The 14,955-nt window shown below is 44.8% G+C and overlaps 2 protein-coding genes across 3 annotated transcripts in view; one reads left to right on the top strand and one right to left on the bottom strand.

The window, feature by feature from the left end:
- ABCA1 (ATP binding cassette subfamily A member 1) overlaps positions 1 to 4,026 on the top strand; it is a 92,658-nt gene extending 88,632 nt beyond the window's left edge. For both annotated transcript variants that reach the window (XM_021379420.1, XM_021379419.1), the window contains exons 48-50: positions 56 to 148; positions 335 to 578; positions 781 to 4,026. In XM_021379420.1, coding sequence (XP_021235095.1) covers positions 56 to 148; positions 335 to 578; positions 781 to 921 — 478 coding nt within the window. In that variant the 3' untranslated portion in view covers positions 922 to 4,026. The remainder of the gene's footprint in view (positions 1 to 55; positions 149 to 334; positions 579 to 780) is intronic.
- On the bottom strand, positions 5,057 to 13,863 carry NIPSNAP3A (nipsnap homolog 3A). The gene is made up of 6 exons (XM_021379421.1): positions 13,711 to 13,863; positions 12,466 to 12,673; positions 8,090 to 8,251; positions 6,447 to 6,596; positions 5,969 to 6,055; positions 5,057 to 5,858 (listed from the first exon to the last, which is right to left on the bottom strand). The coding sequence occupies exons 1-6, from the start codon at positions 13,777 to 13,779 to the stop codon at positions 5,782 to 5,784; spliced, it is 753 nt and encodes a 250-aa protein (XP_021235096.1). The 5' UTR covers positions 13,780 to 13,863; the 3' UTR covers positions 5,057 to 5,781.

The raw sequence follows: 14,955 nt of genomic DNA, 5'->3' as shown, positions 1-14,955 counted from the left end.
CTTCTCGGCCCTCCAGCACTCCTTCCAGCACTAAGGAATTTAATTCTTTCTGCAGCATGGAAGAGTGTGAAGCACTGTGCACTCGAATGGCTATAATGGTCAATGGGCGATTCAGGTGTCTGGGCAGCGTCCAGCATCTAAAGAACAGGTAGCTGTTTTGTTATCATTTACGTCACAGAGTTGTCTGCATTTTTATAGAGATACAGTCAGACTTAATCCCTCATGCAGCATTCCCATTGCTTTTCTGGCTATGGGAAAAGCTGCTGAATTCTAAGCTGTACATCTGTTTCAATGCCACTTACGTGAACTCCTCTGCTGGCCTTCTTGTGTACAGGTTTGGAGATGGTTATACCATAGTGGTGAGAATTGCAGGGGCTAACCCAGACCTGAAGCCAGTTGAGGAATTCTTTGGGCATGCATTCCCTGGAAGTGTCCTGAAGGAGAAGCATCGGAATATGCTGCAGTACCAACTACCATCTTCACAGTCTTCACTGGCCAGAATATTCAGTATTCTCTCCCAGAACAAAAAGAGACTCCACATAGAAGACTACTCTGTTTCTCAGACCACACTTGACCAAGTAAGTTTTTAGTGGCCTGTGCACCAAAACCATGGTCCTGCAGAGGTAGGAGTAAATCAACCAACTTACCTGACCTATCTTCTAAGGGCATTTCAGCAAGCTAAGTACTGAATCCTGGGACTAGTCCAGAAATCTCAGTGTATAGAATGCTCTCAATCAATGAAAATCCAGAGCGATCTGTGACGTGGCCTTTTTCTTGCAGGTATTTGTAAATTTTGCTAAGGACCAAAGTGATGACGACCACACTAAGGACCTGTCATTGCACAAAAACCAGACTGTGGTAGACATTGCAATCCTTAATTCCTTTCTGCAAGACGAGAAGGTAAAAGAAAGTTGTGTGTGAGCCATTTTCATCCAAGAAATAATGAGCAGAATGCAGACTTCCTTTGCCTGGGGATAGGTTACTCCCAAAGAAGCTAGAGGGAGAGAAACTGGACACTCTACTGATAACCATTCAATGCAATGCAATTCAATGCAATTAAAACAAAATTCCATTTTAGGGGCAGTGCCTCGTGGAGTCGTCTTGTACTGTTCTCAAGTGAAAGACTTGAATTTAGCTCATTACAGTACAACTCTGTGAAGCTGTGGTAAAGCACCCACCAGATGCTGCGGGCTTTCAACCATACTGCATCTTGTCCTGTACAGTATGTTTTTACTAGGGTTGCAAAAACAGTTCGTTGAGGAATCATGGCCAGTGGTTATTTATTAAAGACATGTATGTTTTACTCTCAAAAACATGCATGTCAGGAGTGGGAATTCCCTGGTGCTACATCCATTGCTGGCAATGAATGTACCAAGAAAGTCAGTGGCAAGAGACGTCACCAGCATTGTGACCTTTGTTTTTAAAACCTTAGCTGACCAGCTGCTTTTCCTAGACTGGTGTAGGTCAGTTGGTGACATATCTGGGGCCACGAAGCAGTGCTGTGCTGATGGGATGGCAAGAGATGGGCCATCATGTCCATATATCTACTTCGGAGTGGAGATATGCAGAACTGTGAACCCTACAAATGCACAGGATTGTCCCACCAGCATCACAACCAGTAACCTACTCCAACTGGGTTTTCTTGTAGTTAAGTACCCTCCTGCTCCTTTGAGGTACTGCAGCAGCTGCATGAACACCTGGCAGAAGGGAGTGGGCAAGAATGCAGACCACAGCAGCAAACTCAGTAGTTGTACAAGCTGCTAATACCAAGAGCAAATTCTAAATCATGATATGCCACTCAGATATGTAATGTCCGCTCTTTAACCCCTGCTTTGCACCAGAAAGGTACCCATCATCTAAAGTTACTGCTTAGCAAAAGTGTTGCCATTTCTGGCTTTGCCAGATAAAACTAGAAATGTAGATTTTTTTTTTTAACAGTATTATTTATATGACTTTGAATAGGTAGGTAGCATAATTAGGGATTGAAAGTGCTTTCAGTTGATCTTTGTAGTCCAAGTATTTCTTTACTTTATGCCTGCAATGCTGTGCTTTCGTTCTCTCTGTTCAGCAATAGCTGCATTCATGATCCAGGCAGTTTTGCTCTCTTGCAGTTAGCCGCTATCTGTACTACAAGCTGTTGACCTAACATTTTCCCTCATGGGAGCTGGTATAATAGTAAATTAATGTGCAAGTTTCTGCTTCTGTTGTGCAGTGTAGCGTCAGTTGGCAGGCGATCCCTAACTGGAGACCACACTCTTAATTCATGTGAGAAACTGTCAGTAAAACTCATCTTGAACAACATAGTTCTAAGTAAGAGAGCTACAAATGACATCAGTCGAGTTTAGAAGTTTTACGAGGTCAGAATAATAGAAGAGGGAAGATTACATGGTGAAAACAAAAAATCTTGTTCATCTTGTACAACAGCTATGGGAGAGTATGCTTTTGTTAATAAACTTATGGGCCCTTCTGTCTTGATTCTGCATTCAGAAATAGGTTCAGTAATGTGGCATGAATCCGAGCATAGTTCCTGGGCAATTCCTGCGTGTCATGCCTCTGCCTTAAATACCTGTGCAAGTTCTGCACTAGTTTTTAATGCTCCACCATGAATGCGTCACGGACCATTTTCTTCTGTGAATGCCCATAGCAGCCCAACAACGATGAAGAGGCTGGAGTGAGCCTTAAGAAGGCTGAGTACATATTTCTAGGTGTACTTGATAACATTGACCAATTCAGTGTTTTTAATACACAAACAGTTAAATATTTAGCACAAGTCCCTGCTGCGCCCTACTTTTGGATAAAGTGATAGCTTACTACATGTTCTGCTGAAGTGCCTTTTTCATACTAATTATTTTTTATCTATCTATCTATTACATTGCAACGGGGATAGAAAGGAGAGTGATGGGGATTGGTATACCTCACCTAAAACATGCTTTGTTATTACCTTTATGGCACCCGTACCCCCATAAGGATGAGTCTGCACCAAACTTGTATGTGCAGAACAATTACCAAGCAGCTGAGCTACAGCCATGACTTTTCAACAGCAGGCTGCTTGTATGTTACGCCATCTGTGAGACAAATAGCATGTACTGAATACTTACCACTGCTAGAAATCATTATTGCAAATCAGAATTAAGTGAAAATCTCAGCATAGAGACTGAAGTGAAGGGCGTTAAGTTTTGCACTGCACAGACCTAATGCATGTAGAACTACAGCAAGTTCTAGGAGGATTCATATTTAGTCGTAAAAGAGCTGTGGTTTGCTCTTTGCGACTGCTCATATAAATGATTAATTTAGCAGGAAACAACAGTGTCTTTTTTAGCTTAGCTGGTCAAAAAGAGATTCTTGGTTCCTGTGCCCTCTGACTGTCTTGCTCATAGTCTCTCACAGGTGGTAGTTTGGTATCTGTGACAAAAATATCAGAAAGACATGGATGTTACCTGAACTGTTTCACAACTCTAGTCCATTTTGTTTGTAGTCATACTGAACGGACAGCATAAAACAACTCTTGTACAGATTTGTCGTGGAGTAACCTCAGACAACCATTTGCCTACCCTTATAATTCTCCATAGGGAAAAATCACTCGAGTCGTGTACAGTATGATTGTGAACCACTCTGGATAATGAAACTGCACTGAGGTGTTAACTTATTTTAAACTGTGTTGCTGTTGAAATATTGCACCCCTCTTTGTAGTACATTTGTATTTCAGTAAGGAGTTGTTACACTTTTTCCCCATGGTTAAACCACCACTTTCTGCTTATCTTTGCCTCCTGAATTGTAGTTGGTCCTTCATTCCAAGCACTTTATGCTATCTGTAACGGGATCTATTTTTGCACTGGAATATCTGTTAACTTTGCAAAAATCTGGTGAGATTTCACAACTGAAATTTCTGAGTTAAATCCTTAAGTGGACATTTTCATTAAAAGAAAAAAAAAGTATATATATTTGTATTTGCTAATAACTGTTATGTGAAGTATTAAAAGGCACTCTAATTGCCTTGTATTAAGTAAAAATAAAGCTGTTCTGGTACCTTTGGTCTGTCAAGTGTCATTTATACATATACTCTTTTGAAATAAGAAGTTCAGAAGTTCATTTGGCCCTGTTTTCATCGGGTGTGAACTTTCATGCATAATGTATGAGCAGGTTCCAGCATCTCCACAGATTAGCATGGGGCACATGCTATTTTCAGGTAAGTAAGTGAGGTGGTCCAAGATTTGAAATGCAAGCACTGCTTTAAGCTTCTAAATTTAGTAAGTAAAAAGGTCTCCAACAAATCCAAAGTCAGGTACCTGCCCTGGAATATTTCCATCACAGAGATGCAGCCATATTGATTACTGCTCTTTCTCTTTGCTATAAATATTCAATACCTACTTTCACGGACAAAGCAAAATGTCGTGTTTGAGCATAAAGGTTTGAAATACCCTTAATCTTAGCTAACATCAAATTAAAGGACAGTCCCTCAAGTTAATAATGCATCGATTTTAAATAGCAGTTTGGAAAAGAAAGCAGAGCAGCGGTCTGACTGCTGAAAGGGAAACTGATTTAAAAACTTTGGCTTCAACTGCCTGTTGTCCCACCATCATTAAATTCCAGAATCCAATCAGTTATGTTATGTTTTTACGAAAATTGTTCTCAAAAAGCCAGCTAAAGTGTCCTGTTTATTCTGCCTTAATGCAGTGTTCAGCCCGTGACTGGGGTACTGTGCTGTATTCATCATCTTTTTTTGTGCCAGAAAACATACAAATTTTGGAATAAATTATACTTCCAGCACCTTGAGTATTCATCATTTTCCGTACTGGTAAAACAGTGTAATTTAAAAAAAAAAAAGGCACACATTTCAGCAGGGGGTGCTTTCATACCAGTACACACACAGTGTAACCAGTTTCACAGCCTGTGTGCCCTCTGTTCTGCTGCTACATGCTGTAGCATATCAAAAAACATCTTAAGGGCTCCAGGACCACTGATTGCCAAAATGCAAAGCCTGCAGAAGATTGTAATTGCAGAATGGTTTTTACCACAGGTCAAAACCAGTAAGAGCTTGAGACGCAAACACCAAAACTTCACACTTCATACAAATTTATTTGGTTTGTAACAGTCTGGCAGACAGTATTTCAAAGAAGATAAGGATGCATAGATGAGGTGAATTTGGGATAGATAATTTTAGCACCCTAAAAAACTATTAAAATACTTAATTCTACAGTTTTTAAAGAAATGTTTACAGGATATAAAATTAAAGGACTGAAGTTAGGGCAGACTCAGTTCAGAACATTGCCTAACCAGCTACACTGCAGCACCTGCTTGACACAATTCCAGCCACAATGAAGTTTTACATTACTAAGAATTAATATAAAGCATCCCAACAAGATGTCTGATTAAAACATAATTGTGTTACGAGGATATACGGGGGCACTCTTAAGCCAGTATGTAATACCCATGATGCGATGATTACAAGTCACTAGCTCTGAGCTGTAAGCTTGGAAAAGAGCACTCACTAGACCCTACTAGGTATGCAGAAAAATATTAAAAAGTGAAGGGTTTAAAATAAAGATCTGTAAAGTTAAGTTTCTTGTTGGAAGTGATATGATCTGAGTTCACTTCTGGAGATGTTGGAACATCACCATAAACTATAGGGGTGCAGAATTTTACTGTGCTGGTGATAAGCATTTTGCATTGACTCTGAAGAAAATCCATACAGTTTGTGAGGGTATGACTGATGATCCATGCAATGGTACTTGCCAACAGTGTGGTGCGTCCATCTCACCTTTTCCACCATCATTCAGTAGGCTACTTCAGTGGTGAGCATGCCAGAGGAGTCAGGAGTATATTTTGCTGGGATTCCAAGAATCTGACACTGTCCCGTACTGAAATTAAATGCACGTTTAATTAAGAAAGAAATCCAGTGAAGAATAATACTTTTCTCAGCATGAATGCAAGTAACACTAATGAGTTCTCTAAACCCATCATCTCTTACCAGCTGCTACCACTCTGGCATCTTCATGGGCCCTGTGCCTTCCTGCTGCCCGGTGATCTGGGCTCTCATTCCACCAGATCACCTGGACTGAAAAGGACAAATAAAGTCAGCTTATCATTGTTGCTGTTACATTGTAATGCAATATGCAAGGCTTTGCTGTCCACCCTCATGTGTTAGATGTGTTGTAACTAGCAGAAGCAATTCACCAAGCAAGAATGTGGTGAGATGATCCTTTGCTGAGCCTTTAAAAGGTTTGACTCTAACAAGAGATCAGAGAATATTTTAAAATTGCACCACCTGGCTTAAACATATAACAGAATACACAAAGCTGGGTTCAAGGACTGTTTACAGGGCTTTCATGATCCACAGCAACGTTTTTTATCAGGCCATTCAATCATGAGCCAGGACAAGAAGTTTTTCACCTTCCTTCCCACTTCCTATACCAAAGTCTGTATTGGAAATTGAGTAGTACTGTTACCTGTGTTAAGTAACCCATACTCTGTGTGGAAAACACCGATTAGCTTGGTGTAGCCTGTGTTGATGTGAGCATTGATTGCAGCTTGAAATGCCTCACCCCACAGAGCTGGCCCACCAGGCTTCATTTGAAAAGTAACCAATTCATACACACCTACACAAAAAGACAAAAGATGACCTCAAAGAAGGAAATACATAAAACACCATTTTTCAGTCTTTCACAGCCATGCTTTTGTTACTGTGAAACCAGTACTGCTACTCCCTGCTACTTGGGGTGAGCAGGCCATGAATGTGCTTCCTTCCACGCAGCCTGCACAGCATCTCACAAGAGAATCACAGGAGCACAGGGAAGTGGATCTTCAACTATTTCCAGTGTACACAGACGCACCAGGACCCAGTGGTACAGAAGGATTCCCACACACCCCAGCTGAAAGGGGAGTGTCCACATGAAAATTTATGGCACGTTCACTTGTTTGGCAGGAATCACTAATGCTCATACCTGATGGTGTGTTTTGGGTGGCTGATGGAACTATGCAAAGCGGCCTTTTCTAAGATGTTTTCTAATGTTTTCTGGAATTGAAGTGGTTTATTACATTGTAAGCCCTTTTGAATCTCGACATCTGGCCACAGCAAGATTTGAAGTCAAAAGCAACAGACCAGAACTAGCTTACCATCTCTGCTCTGCCAAACAATCTGTTTCCTGGGGACAAACAGTGTGATATAAAAAAAAAAAAATACAATTGTCCTGCTAGTAGGTACCTTATCTGCCTCCTTCCGGTTCACATAGTTACTCTGAATCACAACTGTTAACATTGTAATAGAAATCTAGACAACTGTCCTATGGCAATACATTGTCTGGTATTTTTCTCCAACAACAGGCTGGAGATGAAAAAAAAACTAAAATGGAACAAAGTGTTTGAATTGACAGCTATCCCATTCTAACAGAAAAATGGACTGTTTTAAATAAAATTGTAACATAACATAACATTCAGAATCTTGGGCAAATAAATAACAAAGGTTACTGTGTACATGCTGAGGGCTAAAGTAGGGCCTACATTTTACTCATGCAGCAAACTGCAGAGTCTGTACATTTTCCTAAATCAGAGAATAGTCAATACTCTTAGTATCACATTTGCTAGAGAGAGAAACAAAATATATTAACACAGGACATCTACAACCAAGCTATAATCTACTAAGTATGCTTGACTTCTACGTGCCTCAACAAGTAGGTTTGGGGGGTTTGGGGTAGCATCAAAACAAAGTGATAAATGAGAAAAGCCTCTGTGAAACAGAGAAATATTTTTTTTAATGTTTCTGGGAAGCATCCTCTCACTGATGGGTGAACAAAGCAAGCCCAGGATGGCGGCTCAGAACACTACTATGGGGTTGTCATTGTGCATGTTTGTTTATCAACTCACACCTTGTTTCAAACCTTACAGTTGGGGCTCCAGTTAGTTTTTGATGTAAGTTAGTGTAAGATGATCCTTAAACACTTCATACATCACCCAGCGTTACATGAGTGTACACACAAGCGCTTGTTACATAAGGGGTTATAAAGTCACGTAATACCTGGTTTAAACTTTAAGCCATGTTTTGTAGTCAGTCAGCATCAGCAGCTTTAATCAGTAAAAGAGAAGATAAGCTCACCCCCTTCCTTTGGAGGTTTCCCAAGCTGACACCAGGGTACCAGATAAGCAACTTCATTGTGCTGCTTTTCTATAAGGGGAAGAGCTGGAGAGATGAATTGTCCCTGCCACTCCTTGTCATTGGCTAGTGCTTGCCGGACTGCTGTTCTGTGGGCAAAATTGTCTGTAAGACATGAAAAAAAAAAAAAAAAAAAGGAAAAATGCACTTATTGCCACATCAGCCAGTAAGAGAAAAATACAGCATCTGAGACTGTAAAGAACGTCAAGAAATATCAGCATCTTGGAACTGAGAGAAAAACATAACAATTATTCTCAAAATATTCTCAAAAGTTAAGAAGGGGGGTGATGAAGCAAGGGGGAAGAATGCTGTCCGTAGCACACATAAATATAATTAGGAAACAAAAATAATTCGATTTTTCCTTAATTTTCCATTTTAAATATTTCTGAGAAACTATTTTTTTAAGAGAAAGAAATGAAAGAACAAGGCAAAGATTTCTGAGTAGCAGGACATTTTCTTAACCACACATGCGTGTAAACTCATTTCTATCTACACATAGCAACCCCCTTCCCTTGTTGAGGACAGATGGATGAGCCATCACGTTAAATAGACACTGTGAAAATATTTCGTTTCAAAGAGCAGACTGCTGCCTTTGTAAAGAAAGTTCTGAGTATACAGATAAGCCCCAGCCTACAACAGGTATAGAAAAAATGACAGGAGTGCGCTTTCCCATGTCTCCATAAACCCTTGGGGTCAGAGAAGAGCACAGCCAGCATACCCTTTCTCAGCTTTTTTTCACAGTTCAGCAGCACCTTTCAGGACAGCACTGACTCCACCAGCACAGAAAGTTGATGATTACAGTGTCAGAAGCCTGCTGCTTTCAATGGTGAAGCAGCAACACAGCACTTCACGCATGTGGTATGACTGCACTGATGGAGCAGCCTTCCAGCTCAGCACAGTGTAGCTTCAGGAGTTTAAACATGCAAACTGCATGCTGTTTTGTTTTATAGGACTGATTGCTATGCTGTACTAAAATTTGGGAGTGATTACACATACACATAAACAAACATAGACATTTGCATTAATATGGTCTGCACTTATACGCTTTATCTTCATATGCGTTATCTAAAGGGAGGATATAAAGAAGGGGACAGAATCATTAGCAGGGTCTGTTGTGATAGGACAAGTGGAATTGGTTTCAAAATAAAAGAGGGGAGATTTATACTGGCTATAAATAAGTTTTTTACATAAGAGTGATGAGGCACTGGGGCAGGTTGCCCGTAGAGGCAGTGGATGCCCCATCCCTGGAGACACTCAAGGTCAGGCTGGATGGGGCTCTGAGCACCTGATCTAGCTGTAGGCATCCGTGTTTACCGTGGAGGAGTTGGACGAGATGGCCTTTAAGGGGCCCTTTCAACCAAAGTGATTCTATGACTCTATGATCTTATTGAGGAGGTCTCAGTCCTTTTCCCATGTTTTGAGACTCTGAAGATGTGTTGTTCAAGAGCCGGCCCTATCTGAGAGGAACCTACTGGACACAAAGCACCCTGCTAAAGTTCATCTCATACTGGTTCTCTAAGTTAGAAGAGCATTTTGATGTTGTTGAACTTGAGGCTGGGAATGGTAAGGCTGAATCTCTATGGGTAAGGATCAGGGAGCAGGGCACCCTGGTGGGGATCTGTTATAGACCGCCCAACCAGGATGAAGAGACAGATGAGGTGTTCACGCAGAAGTTGCGTGATCTCCAGCCCTTGTTCTCATGGGGGACTTCAACTTCCCTGATATATGCTGGAAATACAATACAGTGCAGAATAAGCAGTCTAGGAGGTTTCCAGAGTGTATGGAAGATAACTTCCTGGTGCAGCTGGTAAGAGCCTACCAGGGGAGGTGCCCCACTTGTCCTGCGGTTCACAAACAGAGAAGTTCTGGTGGGAGACCGAGGTCAGGAGCTGTCTTGGGCAGGGAGATCATGAAATCATAGAGCTCCCAATTTATGGTAAAGTCAGGAGGGGGGCCAACAAAACTGCTACCTTGGACTTCTGGAGGGTGGACTTTGAACTGTTCAGGACCATGGTAAGGAGGGTCCCTTGGGATTCAGTCCTGAAGGGTTAAGGGGTCCAGGAAAACTGGTCACTCCTCAGAAAAGAAGTGTTAAAGGCACAGGAGCAGGCTATCCCCCTGTGCCTCAGGATGAGCTGGTGAGGAAGAAGACTGCTGTGGATGAGCAGGGAGTTTTCCTGAGGCTCCAGGAGAAACAGAGAATCCACCTACTGTGGAAGAAGGGATGGGCAAGTCAAGGAGAGTACAAAGAGATTGTTAGGATGTGCAGGGAGAAAACTGGAAAGGCAAAAGCCCAGCTTGAACTCATCTTTAGCCACTGAGGTAAAAGAGAACAAAAAACATTTTTACAAATACATTGACAGTAAGAGGAGGGCAAGGGAGAATCTCCATCCTTTACTGGATGCAGCAGGGAATGTGACTGCTGAGGATAAGGAAAAGGCTGACGTTCTGAATGCCTTCTTTATAACTGTCTTTAAAAGTCAAACCAATTATCCTTGGGGTACTCTACCCCCTGTCCTGGAAGTTTGGGATGGGGAGAATAAGAATAAACCCCTCACAATTCAGGTGGAAACAGTTAAGAGACCTACTACTCCACCTGGAGTAGTCCACTGCCACAAGTCCATGGGGATCCTCGAGGATCCACTCAAGGGTGCTGAGGGAGCTGGCAGAGATGATAGCCAAGCTGCTTTCCACCATCTATCAGCGCTCCTGGTCAACTGGAGAGGTCTCAGAGGACTGGAGGCTTTCCAGTGTGACATCCATCTACAGGAAGGGTCATAAGGAGAATCCAGGCAACTACAGGCCTGTCAGCCTGACCTCAGTGTCAGGAAAGGTTATGCAGCAGATCATCTTTAGTGAGATCACATGACAAGTGCAGGCCAGCCAGGGGATGAGGCCTAGACAGCATGGGTTCATGAAAGGCAGGTCCTAGTTGACCAACCTGATCTCCTTCTATGATCAAATGACCCACCTGGTGGATGAGGAAAAGGCTGTTGACGTAGTCTACCTAGAATTAGCAAAGCCTTCAACACTGTCTCCCACAGTACTCTCCTGGAGAAACTGGCAGCCCATGGCTTGGACAGGTACACTCTTTGCTGGGTAAAGACCTGGTTGGAGGGCTGGGCCGAGTGGTGGTGAATGGAGTTAAATGCAGCTGGCGACTGGTCATGAGTGGTTTTCCAGATGTCAGTACTGGGGCCTGTCCTGTTCAATATCTTTACTGATGACGTGGATGAGGGCATTGAGTACACTCTCCATAAGTTTGCAGATGACACTAAGTTGGGAGGAAGTGTCAATCTGCCTGGGGGTAGCAAGGCCCTACAGAGGGATCTGGACAGGATGCATCAGTGGGCTGAGGCCAGTGGGATGAAGTTCAACAAGATCAAGTGCCTAGTCCTGCACTTTGGCTACAACAACCCCACACAGCGCTGCAGGCTTGGGGCAGAGTGGCAGGAAGGTTGTGCAGAGGGAAAGGCCCTGCAGGTGTTGGTCGATGCTCGGCTGAACGTGAGGCAGCAGTGTGCCCAGGTGGCCAAGAAGGCCAATGGCATCCTGGTTGTGTCGGCAGCAGTGCAGCCAGCAGGAGCAGGAGGTGACCATCCCCTGCACTCTGCTCTGGTGAGGCCACACCTCAATGCTGTGTTCAGAGGCCCCTCACTACAAGAAAGACATCGAGGCCCTGGAGTGCGTCCAGTTCTCTAGGCATGGAACTGTGAGGGGTCTGGAGCACAAATCTGATGGGAAGCAGCTGAGGGAACTGCAATGTTTAGTCTGTAGAAGAGGAGGCTCAGGGGAGACCTTATAGCTCTCTACGGCTACCTGAATGGAGGTTGTGGCGAGGTGGGGGTTGGCCTCTTCTCCCGCATAACTAGCTAATAGGACAAGAGGGAACGGCCTCAAGTTGTGCCAGGGGAGATTCAGGTTGGATATCAGGAAAAATTTCTTCTCAGAAAGAGTTGTCAGGCACTGGAACGAGCTGACAAGGGAGGTGGTGGAGTCAGCATCCATGGAGGTGTTCAAGAAATGTTCAGAGGATGTACTAAGGGACATGGTTTAGTGAAGAAATATCGGTGGTAGGAAGACGGCTGGACTGGATGCTCGTGGAGGTCTTTTCCAACGTTGGTGATTCTATGATTCTATATATCTGCTCAGAGCAAAGAACACTTTTAAGAACAGCCTTAATCCTCTCAATCCAACTGACCAAAATTGCACCACAGTGGGGATTTTTTCAGCTTTTGTAAGCAAGAGACAAAAGCCTGTAAGCAGCAGGAGGTCTCAGCATCCCTGTCTGCTGGCACACTGAGCAGTGCTGAGCATACCATACTTCCAGATGTGTACAGCCTTATTCATTGCTCCCAGCTCTGCCGTCCAGAATCCCACTAGCTCTGAGTGAGCTGTGCGGAGGTGCAGGTGCTTATGGATCAATTCCACAAACTCCTTCATCTTCGATGGCTTAACATCATATGTGCGGATTTCATAAAAAATGCCATTATTCTGTCTGGGCCCTGTAGCAAGAGATGCGAGTACCTAAAAAAAACATTAGGAAAAATAAGTAGAACTAATTCTCAAATCAGAAAACCATCTTCTGTCCCACTCCTAGACTGTTTTTTTGTTCATTTGTTTGTTTCACAAAGAGGTGTTTTTTTACTGGGGGCTGAGAGTGCTTGGTGACCTCTGCTGCAAGAGTATCTACTGGCTTTTTCCTTTGGAAATACCTCCTGCGTGCGTTATTTGCTGCCATCCCTTTTGGCAGCGCAACAAACGTGGACATGCCCTCTACCTGTCCCAATGAACTGTTTAATGATTACCCTGTAATGAAGTACGAGCTTCCCGTTCCTGCCAGGGTCTCACAGGGTCTTCCCAGAACCCCTGGGACAGCCAGACCCCAGCAAAGACGCTATGGAAATGAGCTGCGAATCAAGTAAAAGAGATGAGAGTGGGATAAGTGCTGACATCACGGCTTTCTTACTGTCATTACTTGTAGGATGCATTCTTGCACAAAAGCAAACCAGACATCCTGATGACTGCCTCTTGAAATATCCCTCTTAATAGGCCTCTATTAGCTTTAGATTCCAGGATTCCAAAAGAAAAACAAAGTGGCTAACTTTTTGTATATCGTTTAACAGTTTAATACAGAGTTCTGACTAAACATTTCTCTGGAGATAGTCAGCTCCGCGGCCCTTCCCGGGGCTGTACCAACACTGCTCAGCGCCCCGGAGCGCGCTCACTTTCCCAACCGAACACACAGCGCACCCGCCTCTGCGATGAGGAAATGGCAGAGATGGGAAGACGATGGCCAGCGCAGCGCTCGGCCCCGTGTCGGCTCCGGACGTGACGGAAGCCACGCTCCGCGCTCCGCTTTCCCAGCTCTCCGGACCGCGCCGCGCACCTCGCGGTCCGGCCCTGCCCCGCCACCTCCTCGCATCTCCATCCCGACAACTGCACATTTCTGCTGACCGGCCCCCTCCTCCGCTCGGCACCGGGTTTCAGAAGGGGGAAATGGAGCCCGGCCGACCCCCGCCGCACCGCGCACCGCGCCCTGCAGCCCCCGCCCTGCTCGGTACCTGAGGACTGCCTCGGGCTAGGCGGGCGGCGGCGGCGAGGGGACGGCGGAGCGCCACCGTGGATAGCATGGCGGCGGCGGGAGGCGTGACGCAGGGCGGCTGGGAGCTGTCAGCGCGCTGATCCCGGGGGTGGGGCGAGAGGGAGTGGCGGCTGTGTGGAGACAAAGCCCGCTGCAAGGAGGTGTCGTGCAGTGTCGTGTCGGTGTGTATGCGATAGAGGGTAGATCTCGCTTCGTGGGGTGGAAGGGCCCTAAAAGCCCACCCAGCCCCAACTCCTGCTGTGGGCAGGGCTGCCCCCCTCCAGCTGAGGTTGCCCAGGGCCCCATCCAACCTGGCCTTGAGCGCCTCCAGGGATGGGGCACCGCAGCTTCTCTGGGCAGCTGTGCCAGGGCCTCACTGCCCTCTGAGTAAAGAATTTCCTCCTGACATCTAACCTAAATCTCCACTCTTTTAGTTCAAAGCCGTTCACCCTTGGCTTCCCACCGCTACACTTCCACCAGTCTCCGTGCTACGTGCTGCCCATCACCTTGCTGGCTCTGGTGCTGGGTGAGCAAGCAGTGAGTGGTTTCCTGGTGTACGCACAAGGCAGCATTCCTGCATGAAATGTACCCTCTTAGTATGTTCCCATTAGGCCTGAACATGTAAATAGCCTCTTGTTTCCATCTCCCCAGCTGTTCCATATGAAAATCTGAGTAACAGCTTACCAAACTCAACATTCTCCTCCATGTTCCTCCTGGCCACTTTGCATTCCTCACCTCATCTAAACAATCTGTGCTGTGTGTAAACATTTACTCAGTGGCAACCACAGGCATCAGCACCATCTCTGCCTTTAGCACTGGAGAGTCATGGTGGCATTCTTTGTAGCCAGGGCATGGGGATGTGCTTAAGCCACAGTCATTTGAATTCAGGTGCCCTACCAGGCAGTGAATGGGCAATGAGAAACCTGCTTTCATGCTCTCCCTTTGCTGGAGAAGGCTGTGTGATGGTGACACAGTGCTTTCCCTCTCTGGGAAGCAGGTCTGCACAGTGTACCTTGTCTTTATCCACTCCGCACCCCGAATACAGGCTGAGGTTTGACATGGCTCCTGACTACACCACGGTGCAATCCTCAGCTGTCCTGCCTGGCTGGGAGACAGCAGCCTCTTATGGCCTGGCTGGAAGAAGACCAAGGGGAGAGTAGGGGCGCACAGTTGTCACAAAATAAATTAGAGATGCTTTCTGCTGCTACATTTTTAAAAACTCCTG

The sequence above is a fragment of the Numida meleagris genome, chromosome Z (genome assembly GCF_002078875.1).
Source record: "Numida meleagris isolate 19003 breed g44 Domestic line chromosome Z, NumMel1.0, whole genome shotgun sequence".
NCBI lineage: Eukaryota > Metazoa > Chordata > Aves > Galliformes > Numididae > Numida > Numida meleagris.
The sequence above is the reverse complement of the archived record's forward strand: the minus strand, read 5'-3'. Positions and strand labels throughout refer to the sequence as shown.

What these genes read in the sequence shown, in the direction of transcription:
- NIPSNAP3A (XM_021379421.1), bottom strand. Translation starts at nt 13,779, where the DNA reads ATGCTATCCACGGTGGCGCTCCGCCGTCCCCTCGCCGCCGCCGCCCGC. An exon ending in GAAACCTCCAAAGGAAGGGG is followed by an intron (nt 6,597 to 8,089) that starts GTGAGCTTATCT and finishes CTTTTTGTGTAG; the next exon opens with GTGTGTATGAATTGGTTACT. An exon ending in TGCCAGAGTGGTAGCAGCTG is followed by an intron (nt 5,859 to 5,968) that starts GTAAGAGATGAT and finishes ATTTAATTTCAG; the next exon opens with TACGGGACAGTGTCAGATTC.